Source organism: Sinohyriopsis cumingii, chromosome 10, assembly GCF_028554795.1.
Source record: "Sinohyriopsis cumingii isolate HCF-2022 chromosome 10, ASM2855479v2, whole genome shotgun sequence".
Lineage (NCBI taxonomy): Eukaryota > Metazoa > Mollusca > Bivalvia > Unionida > Unionidae > Sinohyriopsis > Sinohyriopsis cumingii.
In genome coordinates, this window is record NC_142970.1 from 22,018,087 (window position 1) to 22,035,162 (window position 17,076).

The 17,076-nt window shown below is 37.1% G+C and overlaps 1 protein-coding gene across 2 annotated transcripts in view; it reads left to right on the top strand.

Annotated features, from left to right (window-relative positions):
* LOC149789706 (uncharacterized) overlaps nucleotides 1-7,275 on the top strand; it is a 127,433-nt gene extending 120,158 nt beyond the window's left edge. For both annotated transcript variants that reach the window (XM_089971709.1, XM_089971710.1), the window contains exons 14-15: nucleotides 3,920-4,528; nucleotides 5,692-7,275. In XM_089971709.1, coding sequence (XP_089827835.1) covers nucleotides 3,920-4,498 — 579 coding nt within the window. In that variant the 3' untranslated portion in view covers nucleotides 4,499-4,528; nucleotides 5,692-7,275. The remainder of the gene's footprint in view (nucleotides 1-3,919; nucleotides 4,529-5,691) is intronic.
* The last annotated feature ends 9,801 nt before the right edge of the window (nucleotides 7,276-17,076 follow it).

The following is a 17,076-nucleotide window of genomic DNA, read 5'->3' on the forward strand; positions in this document are numbered from 1 at the left end:
GTAAATTGTTTTCAACCTTTACTGAGGGATAATATGATAGTATTGACTTCCCCTTCGACTACTGTTCTCCCATAATGTTATTAGGTTGAATATGCAAGTCTATGGGCGGAGATTGGTCATTATATGGCATTATATAACACTCCTGTTCTCTTATCTGACTAGGAATACAAGTCCATGGGTTAGATAAGTGACTAGACATCCCACCAAATAACACTGTAAGATAGCAGTTACTAAAAGATAATACACCAATTAATCTAGTCTGGTACCTGACATAATGCAACATTATTGAATAACTGTAATAGTCGTTGTCATATGCCAGAGTAAATGGACAATGTGCACTGTATTGTCTTAAGATAAAATTCTTTAATTAACCAACCCAAATCAAAAGCTATATAATGTAAAAATTCAATCACATGTGTTTTATATACTTGTATGCATTATATATTTTTACTAATCAATCGAATGCTTGTACTTTTATTATTCCTTTTTTAGCATCTTTTAGTCTATGTATATTTTTTTACATCAGTGTTAGTTTGCCTGGCTATAAAGATTCATGGACTTTCTCTGCATCCACCGATGACTTGCCACTACTCAGGAAGTCGTACTTCTGATTCATTTGTGATCAGGCTATTAAAGCAGGCTAATAATATCAATATATGGTATAAGAGAGAGAATGGGAGACTAACAGATTAATGAGGTGATATTGTATGTTATTGGCTAACTACTGTACCATTATATTGTATACGACTTTGATCAACCTAGGAATTTGAGCATATCCGATGATGATCTCAGAAGACTTTGCTAATGGGGATGTCCCATGCATATTGAAGAAGTGATAATGCAACTAAACTGAATATGTTGCCACTCCTGAGTTAAAATCAGATTGTGATTATATTCTTTATATTATTTTACCTCAAGACGATTTTGAAGGTGTTTGATAATGAACAAGTTCCATGCACTTTATCATAATGAAATAAGGTCGATTTTGATTGAATGTGATAGTTACAACCCTGTAACCTCTATTTATTTATTTAGATCCACGTATATCAGTATAATGAATTGATTTGATTGGATTGGATGTGGTAGTTACAACCCTGTAACCTTTATGTATTGAACTAGATCCATGCATATCAGTATAATGAATGTATGGTCGATTTGATTGGATGTGTTAGTTACAGTCCTGTAATCTGTACTTATTAAACGAGTTCCATGCATATCAGTATAATGAATATGAATTCGATTTCATTGCATGTGTTAGATAAAGCCATGGAACCTGCATTTATGTCATGATGGCAATCAAACTTAAGGCCTTAACTTTATCAAGATCTTAAATGATTTAGATGAGTTAGATCCCCCATCAGAATTAGCTCTAAGTTTTGAACAAAGTCTGTGATGTTGCAGAATGTTCAAGAATATTTAAGCTGAATATTAATAAAGCTGAAAGATATAAATGGGGTCACGTGTATTTGCAACTAAGAGTGAAATAATACATTTTAAGATATTACATATAACATCAGTTTAATCTGAGATGGAATTATTATTTTTAATTCAAAACTGTTGAATACAAATCATTTTAATTGCTCCTAGCTCATTTAAAACTGGAATTTATTAAACCTTTCTAGAACTTTGACCTCAATAATTGTTGCCCCATATATCGAAATGTTCCCATTGGACATATGGAGTCGGAGAAGTGATCATTTCCATTGTTTCTAAATAAACCTACAAAGTTGATTAGATTTTTGTCCATTTTACAACTAAATAGTTCCAGCCGACATATTTTAATGTATGTGCTGTTTAATCGTTTAACTGTTCAAAGTGTTTAAAGCTTAGAAAATCAAACTGATAATCATTCAAGTTTGTTTGAAAGGTTTCTTCCCTCACTCAGTGTATTTAATGATCTAGCTGACTGTCGATACTCTTGTACATACTTGATGATAAAAATATTAATTATAGCAAACGTACTCAATTTTTTTTGGTTTTCTTTGAAAATATTCTTATGATGCATTGTGCTTTTACGAAATTTAGCTGACTTTTTATGTATCTATAGTCCTAAAAGGAAATGGTGTCAATTTGATATTCATTATTGCCACAACATAAGCCTTCTTGAAATATTTTGGTCATTGCTCCTATAGAAAGGACAGTTACATCAGCACTGTGCTATCACCAACATACTTTGAACGATGTATTGCTTATCCTAATTTAAAACAGTATTGATTTTGATATCCAATATGTCCATGTTGAAAATTTGATCATCGAAACTATTAAATGGCAAGTGATTTTGCCGTTTCCATCAGAAGAATTCACAGGACTCTATTGTTAGAACTAGGCACTAGGCGCCATTGCAGGCAGCATGAGTATGAATGTATATTTTCTTTGATATGTTATGTCCTCGATTAAAGCATTTTAGTAAGCTGAAAATGTTTTATGCTGATGTAGATAGCGGTATTACCACCAAATACAATATTGTTCTGTGTTCGAGGTTAGCGCTTGGTATATACGTGTGGTTGGATTAATATTCACTGTACATTTGTGTTTATAATTTATATTCCTGATTCAAATGCCACATAAATTCAGCCTCTAAATGTGATGAAGATACACTTTATTTAAGTAATTGTTTATTTCACTATTATCTATTCATTTACAAAGAAAGGACTTTTTGAAGTGCCAAGTATTCTTGAATGATCAGTTGGATTTCTTTTGCCGAGCTATTCTTTCCTTGCAGTGATTGACATCACTATGAATTGCCACATTGCAGACATGACTAAAAAATTAAAGCTTCGTGAAAATCCAAATCATACACAAATAACCATTAAGATTCAGTCTAATGTGCAAATGTACCGTGATGTGTTTGATAAACACATCTTGCTTAATGCTAAATTAAACCTGCCAACAAAGTGAGCTTTCATGCACCAGGAGTCCTTACCTATGACTACTTTAATCCTGTTACAGGGAGGGGTGTGTTGTGTATAGGTTAGCATGCTATTTCATTAGAGCTAGGCAACAGGTTCCATTTCTAATAGCATGAGTTTGAATGAAATTCTGGTAGGCATCATACATATATAAACTGTTTTGAAAATATTGTTATCATTATATTAATTTATTTCATATAATTATGTGTCCATAAACAATTTAATGGGATCCAGTACAAGCTAATTTTATGACATGTATTATATGTATATCAGTGTCACAAGATGTATATATATATATATATATATATATATATATATATATATATATATATATATATATATATATATATATATATATATATACATATATATATTATATATATATATATATATATATATATATATATATATATATATATATATATATATATATATATATATATATATTTCAAATTGTTAAATTTATTCCTTCTTTATTTACGTTTCTTTCTTCAGAAATGGTGATATCTACCATGTTTGGCTTTAAGGTGTACCATTATTAGCGTGAATGTAGCTCAGAAGTGTAATCAATGCCGCATTAAAAACATGTACATTATATATATATATATATATATATATATATATATATATATATATATATATATATATATATATGTATATTCTCTCCATCAAAATCCTTCCTCCCTACATATAAAGATTGGGGAATATGACTTATTTTATCTCAGTTTGTTTTTTGTTGTTGCTTTTTGGTGGGTGGATATATGTATATAGTAGTGTTGATGAATGGTCAACCCCAGTTAGATTTATACTGGTTTTAGAGCAATTTATTTTCTTTAATATGCGGTCATAGGTTAAACCTGTTCTTTACTTATGTCAAAATAAAATAGTGCAAAACTTTTCTTCACGATGTTTACATTACTGGCATCAACCTGTACTGTTATTTACTACTGTATGTTTAATCATTGAAATCATCGATATATGTAATAATATTTGTCCTCCATTTCATTTAGGAGCATGCTCCTGATGCACCCATAACACCGGAACACATGAATCATGCTAGACTCTGTGTTGCTTTAGTAACTGTTTGTGGAAATGCCATGAGAGAAATTCTCCTTAGCAGATTTCCTGTGCAATACAAAGACATATACCAAGCTATATTGGCCAATAAAGTCAAATTGACCAGGAAGCAGGGTAGACCTCTTCTTAACTCGGATCAAGTTCAGCTGGTTTTCCCAGATCCTCAGGGACAGAAAACAGGAACGGTAGACCAGTTTGACCTTTCGTTGCTATATACTCTGATCAGAAATGTCAGCACAGTTCTTGCTCCATTGACAGGATGGGGAAATGATCCACAAAATCAACCAAGAGACAGTTCTCTAGGAGCTAGTGTGGAACGAATTCGTTTATATAGAAATTGTATCAGTGGTCATTCCGCAGATGGAAAAATTAGCCGAAAAGAATTTGAGGATTACTGGAACAATATTGATGCAGTACTTCATGATATTGAATCCGTAATTGGCAGACAGGTATACAGCTCAGAGCTGGCAAAGCAAAGGAGTCAGGTGATCTCCATATATCAGGCTTGGTAGCTACAACAAATGATAATTGAGATGCAACAGGTACAAAGTAAAAATATTGTGTTTATGATATGATGGTAGAACATACATGTAACTCATTCTCAAGAATGTGGTAAAAAAAATATGGTTTTAGCTAAACCCACCCTTTTGTTTTCTATGAAGTTTAAGCATTACTATTTTCAGGATACCTAATGGATTTTTGAACAGGTGAATGCCAATATGTAGTGTGCAATTCACGACAAAAAATATCAGGTTGGAGAATATTCACATGATTTTCAAAATAATCTCAGTCTTGATTTAAATACAGTGTCACCATATCATCTGCACATACCAATTACATCACATTTTTGTACAGTCTGTGTCAAATCATGCACACACAATAATTACGTCAAATTTTTGTTTAGTCTTTGTCATATCATGTGTACTTAATAATTACTTCACATATTTACATAACAGTATTTAGCATAATAATTAAAAGTTTTACATTTGTCATCAAATCATGTTCACATAATAATATAAAACAGCATTTGATAGTCTGTCTTCACAGCATGTACCATGAATAATTAAATCAAAATTTGATGGAGTATGTCTTCACAGCAATAATCACGTCATAATTTGTTATTAGCTGTTTGTTTTTCGAATTTGTTCTACTCCACGATGAAAGTATGCGTTATTTTAAAATTAAAGCTAATTGTATTACCTCCATGAAAATGATTTCATTTAACTTGTACATGCCATTTCTCACCTCATTACCATATAGGAATGAATATAAAGTTCTATTTTACGGGGATATCAACGTCTCCCCGATCTCCTATAAACAACTGCACCTTCTTGACCATAGGGGCTTTTCCAGTGATCTGTATGTTTTTATAACCTCTATTACTTATATATATGTTGCATTGGACATTTTGTCAAATGGTACATACATACTGTATGTAAGAAAATTGAAAGAATATATGATGAGATTGCATTTTGTAATAGTTTAAAGTAACTAATATTGCATTATGACATTAAATATTACATAGAAAAAACATATATTTTTCATATGTCATAACAATGTATGGACTTCAGTTATATTGCACACTTGCAAATTGCATTGTAGTAAAGTTTGTGACATGCAGAATCAGCTTACTTTTTTCCTGACTAACTCATTCAGCTCATGGAATTTTCAAAGTTTAAGACAAGAACTGTATGATTTATTTCAGCATTTTCCAGTCAAAGGCAACTACCCTTGTGGAGGAGGAATGAATGCTTGACTAGTTCCTATGGAACAGCAGAAACATCCCCAGGACACGTCATTCCATGTCATGAATCAACTCATTACTTTATATGGCATATTTTTTATGTGGGCGGAAACATCTGACAACATCGATATGGAGAAACTAAAAACAGGTGTTGGCTGTGGTGAAACACAACATAATTATATGCTGACTACCATGGAGAAACACAATACATATGCAGTGTTTACTATAGAGAAATACAAGACAGTTATAGTGTTAACTGTGGATGAACACAAGACAATTAGTGTTGACTATGGTTGCGTAGAAGACATTTATAGTAGTGTCTATGGAGAAACACAAAACAGTTATTATGTTGACTTTCAGGGAAAAACACAAGACAGTTATAATGTTGACAATGAACAACAAAAGATAGGTGTTTAATATGGAGAAACATGAGACATTTTTTAGTGTTGGCTATGGAGATAAACAAGACAGTATGTTGACTATGGAAATATACAGGACTATTAGTATGTTGAGTATGGAAATACACAAGACAGTTTGTATGTTGACTATGGAAGTACACAAGACATTTTGTATGTTGACTATGGAAATACACAAGATAGTTTGTATGTTGACTGGAAACACACAAGACAGTTAGTATGTCGACTATTGAAATACATAAGACAGTTAGTATGTTGACTATGGAAATGCACAAGACAGTATGTTGACTATGGAAATACACAAGACAGTTTGTATGTTGACTCGAAATATACAAGACAGTTTCTATGTTGACTGGAAATACATAAGACAGTATGTTGACTATGGAAATACACAAGACACTTTGTATGTTGACAATGAAGGAACACAAGACAATTACAGTCATGACTATGGAAATACACATGACAATTATTGTGCTGTCTATATAGAAACAATGCATATATAGTTTTGACTTTGTAAATACACAAGACAGTTATAAAGTTGACTATTGATGGAGATAGTGTATAATGGTGGCGCAGTAACTGAAGAAAATATATTTAAAGATTTCATTAGTTGTGCATTTTCTCAGTATTTTTTAAGACTAATGTTTGAAACTCCTTTTTTTCTTTAGAGGTGTGTTTGACCAACAATATAGTATTAAAGAATGACTGTACAAAGCATGCAACTGAATTCACTTGACACTTCATATTCCTGTTTTTATCATTAGTTGTATCTCAACCATGATTATATGGTCAGCAATATCATTTATTTTATTTATACTTTTTTATTTCCTTGCTTGCAGTTATTCTGAGTTTATGTGACAAGGTTAAATAATGAGACTAATAGTGTTTCATTTCTAATAGAACTTAATGCTAATATATATAAAAGGAAAACTTCAATCATTGGAGGCAGGCAATTTTATAAAGCCTTCAATAGCATATGCTTCAAAGAATGTTTTTGAACCTCATGCTGTTATGCAGGGTGGCTGCCTGTTTGGCACATAATACTGTAGTAGTCTCTCACCAAGAGTTCATATGTTATGCTGTCATTAGGGGATAAAGTATAAGAAATCAAATAAAACTAAATGTTGTATATCGACTTCAGTTTGTTAAATAGATAATCGAATAAAACTGAACCGATTTATTTATTAGCCAGTGGCATATCTCCATATATATAGGTTCCTATGTTGTGTTCACACATCAGTTTTAGCATTTTCTGTGTTGATGCCAGACACCAAGAATGGACTATACTAACTTTGACTATATTCAAAGTATGCGTAATTATATTAATGTAGAGAGCAGAACAAATGATGCGATATTAGTAGTTCATCTCATGTGGTTTCTTTTATTTATTTCCTGTATGTCTGCTATTTAGATATGAAAGCGTGAATAACAACCTCTAAGTATTATGTAAAGAAGTATAAAATTACCCAACCCCCTGCAATTGACCCTGGCCTAACTGGAATAACTTTAGCAAACAAAGTATTAGATTGCAAGACCATTAATTGCGATCTCGGCAGTAAAATGGATACATTTAAAATCTTTAGGAGTTCATTTACGAACCTCAAATACAATCCAAATTATATGGACACTGTACCACAGAATGCTATCCATTTACTCAACGTCATATGATCATAACTGGATCATCTGGGAGTGGTAAGACAGTTGTTACTTAATTTAATAATGAGATGGCTCAAGTGGGATGAGTTCTATTTGGTAGCTCCGTCTGTAGATGACCTTCGGTGTTACGAAGTGTTAAAAGATTTTAATGAAAACGCAAGATCGTTAAATGAGAACGGAGACAATGTTGTTGAATTTATCACTGACATGATGAAGCACCAAGTATTAATGATATTGATAGATTTATTAATAATTTAGTCGTGTATGATGACGTAATGTTGGATTAACAATCAAATCCTGCCAGGATATTTTCCAGAGGCAGACACAAAATCACTGATGTGATTTATGTAACCCAGCGATATACACAAATTCCTAAAGTGATCAGGGATAATTATCATATTCTTGCGGTGTTTGACGGAGTTGATACACACATGTTACAAAATATTCATCAGACTTGGTGCAGCGGTGACATGGATTATAATCAATTAAAAAAATTATTTAGTCAGACTCAGTCAACCCCGCACGGAATTTTGACAATAAATTCACATTGATCCTCGAACACGGTATCGGGTCGGGTTAGATACGATTTTTGGATACTTTTTCGTACCTCGATAAAGACCTTAGTTTTCGAAAAGGGACGCGGGAAGCAGCATGGAGGGCAACGACAACAAAGGGCAGCAACGACGGCGACAAGTGCGTTTACTCGCGGTTTTATTTCCGCATTTGGAACCTTAAGGATTCGCCCTCCATAAAGCGCTTATTTCGGCATTTGGAACCTTCTAAAAGTTGTAGGATTTGCCATCCCTGCTGCTCTATAAGTGGTACACCATATATAGGTGAGACTAAAATGAATTCAAAGTGAGGCTAAAAGAGCACTTGAGGGATGCTCATAATCATAAAGCAGCGGGGGGGGGGGGGGGCGAATCGGACATTTTGTCCAATCGTTATTTTGCTTAATTATTACTTTCTGCACTCAGCGGATCCGGTGTAGTCAGCGCTGGTAAAAAAAAAACGACGTCGGTCCATCCTACACGATGGTGACGTCATTTGGTTTAATATACCTTCTGCACTCAGCGATCCCAGCGTCGTTAGCGTCCGGTAAGCACAGCGACGACCGCGTCGATGTCATTCCCCCCCGCCCTGCTGCTAAGAAGTTATTTACAATTTAACCGAATATTTGGTCAAGTCCGATACGATATCGTGTCCGAGGATCATGTAAATTTATCGTTACAAATCCATGTAGGGTCGACTGAGCATGACTAAAAAAGTTTCGAAAACCATTAAAGTCCATGTCACCGCCGCACCATGTCTGCCAAATATTTCGTAGCGTGTGTGTATCAACGCCGTTGAATACAGCAAGAATATTACAGTTGTCTCTGATTACTTTTGGAATCTGAGTGTATCGTTGAGTGACATATATCACGTCGGTGTTTTTATGCCTTGCTCTGGAAAATATCCTAGCTGGGTTTTTTTGATTGTCTAATATAACATCATCGTACACGACTAGATTGTTAACGTCGCCATCAATATCATCAATACCTGGTGCATCATTGATATCTGTAATAAACTCAATAACATTTTTTTCAGCGATCGCTGATGCATTCTCGTTAAAATCTTTCAACACCTCGTAGCATCGTTGATCATCCACGCTAGGGGCGATTAAATACAACTTATCCCACTTCATCCATCTCATTATTAAATTGAGTAACAATTGCGTCTTGCCGGATCCAGATGGTCCGATGATAATCATCCGGATCGAGTTTGGTAACGCTGCAACATGCTTAACTGGTTCTCTCGTTTTAGTCGCCGAAAAATCAATTATATTCATATCTCTATACATAAATTATGGATCTATATTGTGTGAAGTGTAGAGTGCGTACTGGCACAAATGATATGACAACCGTTACAACGAGAAATAACAGATCGGCGCTTACTGGTAAGTGTGTACAATGCGGTACAAAAAAATTTAGATTTATTTCTGCTAGACCCGGGGATGCTTTAAAAAAAAGCGAGGAGGTGATATTGCAGCCAAGTTATCAAAACTCCCCGGAACACCGTGGGCAAAGTATCCAGGAGAAAAGCACCTCCCAGGATATAGCTACTGTGGCCCCGGAACACGATTAGATATCAGACTCAATGATCAAAATCAGCCGCGACCCGGTGAGTATCCAATAAATGCTATCGACGAAGCATGTCGCATACATGATATAGCTTATCGTAGCGGTGATTTGCAACAGCGTCATATCGCGGATGTAAAATTAATTCACGCGTTAAATGCTATTCCTGATAAATCATTCAAAGAAAAATTGGCTTCATGGTTGGTAAAATCGGCTATGAAAGGTAAATTAATGATTGGAAGCGGAGCTTCTCGCGCTGGTAATTGAAAACGCTAGCGTTTATAATAACAACATGGAATCCATCTATTATTCTCCGAGAGGATACTGGAAGGGGAAGGCCGCAATTGGTAAACTCGCAAGCGCTGCAAAGGTAACAAAAGCCAATGCGGCTAATTGGTTATCCAAACAGGCTATATGGCAAATTTATCTACCACCGCCTAAACAAATAAACTTCTCACACTTTGATGTCAGCGTACCCAATGAAGTTCATCAAGCTGACATATTATTTCTGCCGCATGACAACGGTTACAAATACGCGCTAACTGTAGTTGATGTTGCGAGTCGATACAAACAAGCGGAGCCGTTAAAAACAAAGTCAGCAACTGAAGTAGCCGATGCGTTTGAGCGGATTTACCGAAGGGGTCCTCTGCGCTGGCCAAATCTATTACAAGTTGATCCTGGCAATGAATTTCGCGGCGCTGTTTTATCAACGTTGAAACATCATAGCGTCGCGATACGACGAGGTCATACTGCGCTACATCGTGATCAGGCAATTGTTGAACGATTCAATCGGACTCTTGCTGAACGGTTATTTGGGTATCAATACGCGAAGGAATTCATCCAAGAAAAACGATCTCGTGAATGGGTTAAAAGGTTACCAGGCGTAATTGGAGCGTTAAATAACGAGATTACCCAAGCAATCAACATGAAGCCCAGCGACGCGATTAAATACGAGTACATACCCGGAAGATCAAAAATAGATAGCGTTTCCAAGCCGATTCTCGGCGATGTCACTGTCAGATATCTGTATGAACCAGGAGAGCTTGAAGGCGGTAAAAAAAGAGCTACTGATTCTATTTGGAGTGTTACCACGCATAACATATCAACGATAACACGATCAACTGGTAGACCACCGATCTATAGACTGGATTCAACTGCTCCTCAGCGCGGATTTACTCGCGAGCAACTACAAGTGATACCTGACGATACTCAATTACCCCCGCGTGGTCTTAACTAGCGCCGTTGCGTCTATTACACTCAAGACAAGTTAACCTCACATTACCACGGATATGACCGAAACTGTTATCGATCCTATCCACGGTAAATTGGCGAGCGTCTTTATCCGAATAACACCAGCGCATTATACAATTGCAACTCGCGCAGTGATTATTCTGTTGTTGTCGTAACGCAATTATTAATTCGGCATCAATATCAAAACGCCGCTGTTTTTTTTTTTATCCTGTTGGCGGTAACCCGAGAGTTTTCTATCAATGACGCTTGCATCGATGATGTCGCCGGCTTCGTCGGTGGCTTCGTCAATAACAATTCTTCGAAGCTGATTTATCCTCCGTACTCGGGACACTGCAAGATAGACTAGATTTGACCATTCGATGCGATTATCAACTATCCAAACAATTGTATCCGCGATGGTTAGTCCCTGCGAGGAATGTATTGTTGTTGCGTATCCTAGCGTCCACGGGGATTTATCAGCACGTAGCGCGTCCTCGACGACGCTGATATCAACGAGCACAATATCATTCAGCGCAAGAATTTGTTTTTTTGTCCCTGACGCTGTTGGGCCCGGGATTTCAACTTCAATGTTTTGCCGCCGTGTGTCAGCGGGTCTATCACAACACCACTGGACGCGTTGGAAACTTTTCCTTATGCAACGCAAACAACTTCCGCTGAAGTGTGTCTCTGACTATCTTTCTACTCGCTACAATCAAATCGTTTGGTCTCCATGTTTCCCAGAATTCATTTAACGGCGTTTCCGGAATCACCTCGCGGATTATTTCACATTGAACTCTATCCGGCTGTAATCTGATTAATTTTTTAACCTCGCGCAGTTGTTCATCAAGTGCTCGGTAATCAGTATCGGTTTCTTCATAATAGTCCACAAAATTCTTTAACCAATCATGTGGACCCTCGCCGACAAATGGTGGTGGTTGGCCATGGTCGCCACACATGATTACCGCTGTATTCGCGCGCAGCAACCACTCAAGAAACATTTGTAAAGTATCTAACGAAACAGTACATATCTCATCCCAGATGATAACCTCAGGAATAAATTTTTCACCCATTCGATCAGGAGTCCACTCACCGCCGCTGTATCGAAAAAAGCTGTGATAAGTAACGGCGTCAACATTTCGTTGTTTTATCTCTCGCGCTAGTCTATGGGTCGGTGTAAGCACGATTATACTTGCCCGAGTTCGAAATAATTCAATTGCCCGAGTCATCTTTCCTGACCCGCCACAGCCGCTTAAATAAACTGTTTTATATCTACAAATTGGATCAGAACACGGTGGTGCATTAGACCATTCTGATAAATTATCACCGCGTAAGTAATTATTTTCAACGGTGACATTTGCTGAAGGGGAATAATCGCGTCGTATTTCATTTTTAATTCTCCATATACCCCAACTCTCGTCCGGACTAGTAAACCCGGCTATGTTTTCCTTGTACTTTACGTCTATATAAAATGAATCAACGGCTACTCTAACCGCGATGTCGGGAAATCTATTTATCATCGAGAATAAATTGATAGCGGCGTAACCCAGCATAGACGCCCTCAAATGCGGATACGCGGGGCTGTCTCCATCAAAGTAGGTAACAACTGTACCCAACTTTGTTCCATTGGACAGCAGAGCTGTTTTGCAGTTCACGTATCTATTTTTTGCCACTGCGTCCTTGATTACGAAATCATATTCTGCGTCATCTATAATCAGCCGTGAGCAATATCGTTTGTAGTCGTGGTTTTTTCCACCTTGTGTGAACTTACCGATTATTCTTCTACCGAGATCTTTTGCCTCGCGGTTTCGTTGGTTGAATATCTTTTTGGACCATTCGATGATATATTCCTCGTCGGCATCAATGTGTTTTCTGGACTCGTCAATTATGCTATCTAGACGCTCTGGTTCTGGTAACCAGACTTCAGTCTGCGCCCGATATGATATAATCGCGTCACTGACAATCAACGAAACTAGCATGCTACAATCAATCATATACCGTAGCAGCGCTATTGGCAGCCATCTCTTTTCAGCCATGTGTCTACCAATCCAAATATAACAACAGCGATGAAGTCCTGCTGCGAATTCAAATGATACTATGCGAGCGAATCCGGTTAAATCAAAATCAGGCAGTGGTCCATTAATAGCAACACGAGTCATTTCATGTCTGGGGTGTCCAAATCGTTTAAAGTACTCAGCGGCGGATCCATACCCGAGAAAACTCGCTGGATAACAGGCAACCATATCAACGGAAATCATAGCGTCGCGGTTGTATTCAGTGTTCCATAGTCCACCGTGATAATATTCCAAACAACTGGATTGTACATCCGGTAGAAATTCCTTGCGCGTTGGTCTCCACGCATTTTTCCTTGATGCAACATGAGCCGCAACCGATGGAATCGTAAAACAATTTGTTAGCAGTTGTTCATCATGCTCTTCAAATTCCATGGCGGTTTTTTTTCATCTTGTTGTGAAACGCTTCAGTGCGATATAATTCACCGTTTGGTCTTACAAACTGATCAAAGGTATCCATGTCGTTTTCAGCGCTGCGAAGTAACCACACTGACACAGGGTCGTTTTTACACAAGCAAGCAATAGCATCAAATAGTTTCCTCTCCGCGAGAAAACCATCCTGTATAAATTCCCCCGGGATATACTTTACTGTTCTATCCCGTGGAAATATTGTGACCGCGGGCGTCCACGCGTGTTCGTTATGATCAATAATTTTGATTGGGGCTCCCTTTGATTTATACTTTGATTCGTATAATACTTCACCGGTTATTGTTGTAACGGTTATTGGAAATCTCAGCGACGTTTCTAATTTCGCTATGTCGCTGATGGTTGCTCCTCGCTCTTTTACGGTTAGTTCCCATTGGTTTATTTTGCTACGTCGTAAATCGGTCAATTTGTTTCCTCGACACGCATTTGTAAAATGCTCTATTATTCGTTCTGCTACACAATTTATCCCCGTTGACTGTTTCATCGGCGCTAGTTTTCCGATATCAGGTTTCTTATTTAACGGGTATATTCCATAGACAACTGCTGTTTCAGGATACGCTCGTTCATAGTATGGTCTGTCAACTCCGGTTAACAGCCCTGGCTTGGAGTCGCGGCTAACAATGACTGTTTTCTTATCGCTGAGAACCGGTTCAAATTTATCACGTATGATCCAATTACCTGATTCCACCCGGACAATGAATTTTACTCTGAAGAAATACCTTTTACCGTCAAGTTGTGATATTATCGTTGCTGCGCGGTTGTCGTTCATGGTAGCATCAACAACACCATCAATTCGAAATGTTGACCAACTATGAGATGCACCATCACGCTTGAATTCATTGATACAGTCGCGTATTTTATTCAGCAGGGTTCTATCGTTTATTAACGCTGTTGGTGCGTCCTTGAGGGCTCTATCGATATTGAACTTAATATTTTTCCAGGGCTTAATTGCTGCTAATCTCTCGAACTCCTCCATATAATTAAAACAAGTATTTAAATGAAAGAATATAGTATAATGAATCACTGCAAATGGTTGATGATTGGGTCGATAACCCCGTGCAATAAATCATGTAGAGGTGAATTCTGCGGGTATCATTTACAAAGCGTTCGTAATGGTTCTCTTGGCCCCCTACCGTGCTTGGTTTGCCACGTTGGTGTAAGAGGAAAATCGCAGTTGTGTATCAATTGTGACGGAAAGCGATACAGGGAGTTAAAACGCTATTATGACAAGCGAATAAAAAACGCCGTCATTGACCCCACCGCAGACTTCGTCATCAAAACTCCTCAGGACTACATTGCAAGGTTTATAATTAAACCAAATAATGAATTAGACAAGTAGTATTATTATACAAATGAACCAAGAATTTCAGCCGCATCCTGTGCTCGTTAATTACGAGGCATCTCGCGACGGCGTTGTTAGAAATTGTAGACTGAAGAAGCCGGTTGGATGGAAAAATAATCACGGATACTTGATGTTTGGTGCCGGAAAGAAGAAGTATTATGTTCATAGGGTGGTATTTGAAGCATTCAACGGATTAATCGAGGACGGTCTCGTTATTGATCATATTGATGGATGTCCTCAAAATAACAGACTGTGTAATCTGCAAGCTATCTCTCAGAGTGAAAATAGTAAAAAAGGCCAAACTGGTAAATGCTCAAAAAAAGCAAAAAGCGTAAAGTCATTTGATACAACAACTCACGAGGAAAAAATATTTCAGTCGGTGAATGAGGCAGGAAAATATTTCGATATTTGTAGAGCCTCAATACAATTTGTTGCAGAACGAGTATATCAAACAGCAATCTCAAAAAAGACGGGTTACAGAATTCGATTTTCATATATAACATCAAAGGGAGATAACTCGTTTTGTGATAGCGTCGCATGACAAGAGTTACGTCCCTTGAAGTCCAATTAATGTTACGATTAATTAATCATTTTACGATGAAAACTAATGAAATACACGCTGTTATCTAACAGATGTATTCTTTTTTTTAATGTTTTATTCAAATATTTGGTTTCATTTAAATGCTGTGAAACACCATTAATAAGTATTCAAGGATTTAACGATTCAAGGGAATTCAAATTACACACACCTTGTGACTGATGCGGTTGTATTAGTCACCTTATATATAAGACGACTCGTTATAAGCCTGGGGCTTTCGAAAGCCGATTCGATCAATCAAAACTAACCCACGCACTTGACCCGGGCGTGTGGTTGTCTTTTGTTTACAATCATGCAACCGGGTTAATTTAATTGGGTTGCTTTTGATTGGTCGAATCAGCCGTAGAGTTCCGCCCCGTCGTTTTATGTTTGTGCTGTCTTATGCCGTCCCATCATCCCATACCATAATATCATCTACGTCATTGTTTATATACCTACAATCTGCCACAACACTCGAGTGGAGATGTACGGCATTGTATCATCCTTAAAAACGGGTCAAAAAATGACCCCAATAATTTTATTAAAAATTTTGATTTTAGAAATAAGATGTTTTATAAGAATATGAATATCGAAGACATCAATAATATATTAACCGAGATTTCAAAATTAAAAAATCAAGGAATTGTATTATCTGATAAGCTTGATAACCAAAAAATATTGTCCGATTATGAAATTATTAACGAGCAATCAAAGAAAGGTCGATATACCTTGCCAAGCGAGTATTCTTTTATAAAGCGATTACAATATACGATCAATGAAAACTTGTATGGCAATGACGTAAATGCATTTATTGGACTATTTACTGCCGTTGAGACAGTACGAAAAAAACTCGGACAGGCTTTTGAACGACGTCGAGAAATCTCTAATAAAATTAAAAACATTAGAAGGATTATAGACGAAAACTCCGTGGAGCCCTGGGACATATCCCCGACACACTCGGCGGGAAATTAGAAATTACGGAGCAATTGCAATAATGGTAGGCGAATCACTTACTACTCGGCTAGCCAGAGAGCGGCTAGTAGCGCTTAAAAAGTTCATACCGTTACGAGACAGGGTTCGAAAACAACTACAAACGCGGCAACAACTACAAACTGATTTTGCTGTTGGAAGCGAACAGCTCTTTGCTCCGGTAACTAAAGCGACCAAAGATGTTACGGCGGCAACTGTGCCCGTCCTCGGTGCGCTTGAAAAGATAGCGGCTCAGACCGAGCAAACAAAAAAGTCTCTGGAAACACTCCCTGCGAAAATAGCATTCGCTACAACACGGAGGCCGCCACCACTCGCTATATCGGACCCACAAGAACCTTATGTTACAATGGCCGACGAGGAAGAACCAGGCGCCACCGCAAGAGAACCAGAAGAAGAAATACCGGAAGAAATACCGGAAGAAATACCGGAAGAAATAGAGAAAGAGGGGAATATACCCCGTAATGTGCTTAAAAAGAGCACAATAGATAAAATTAGAAATCTCGGCTACGAAGAATTAGTTGAT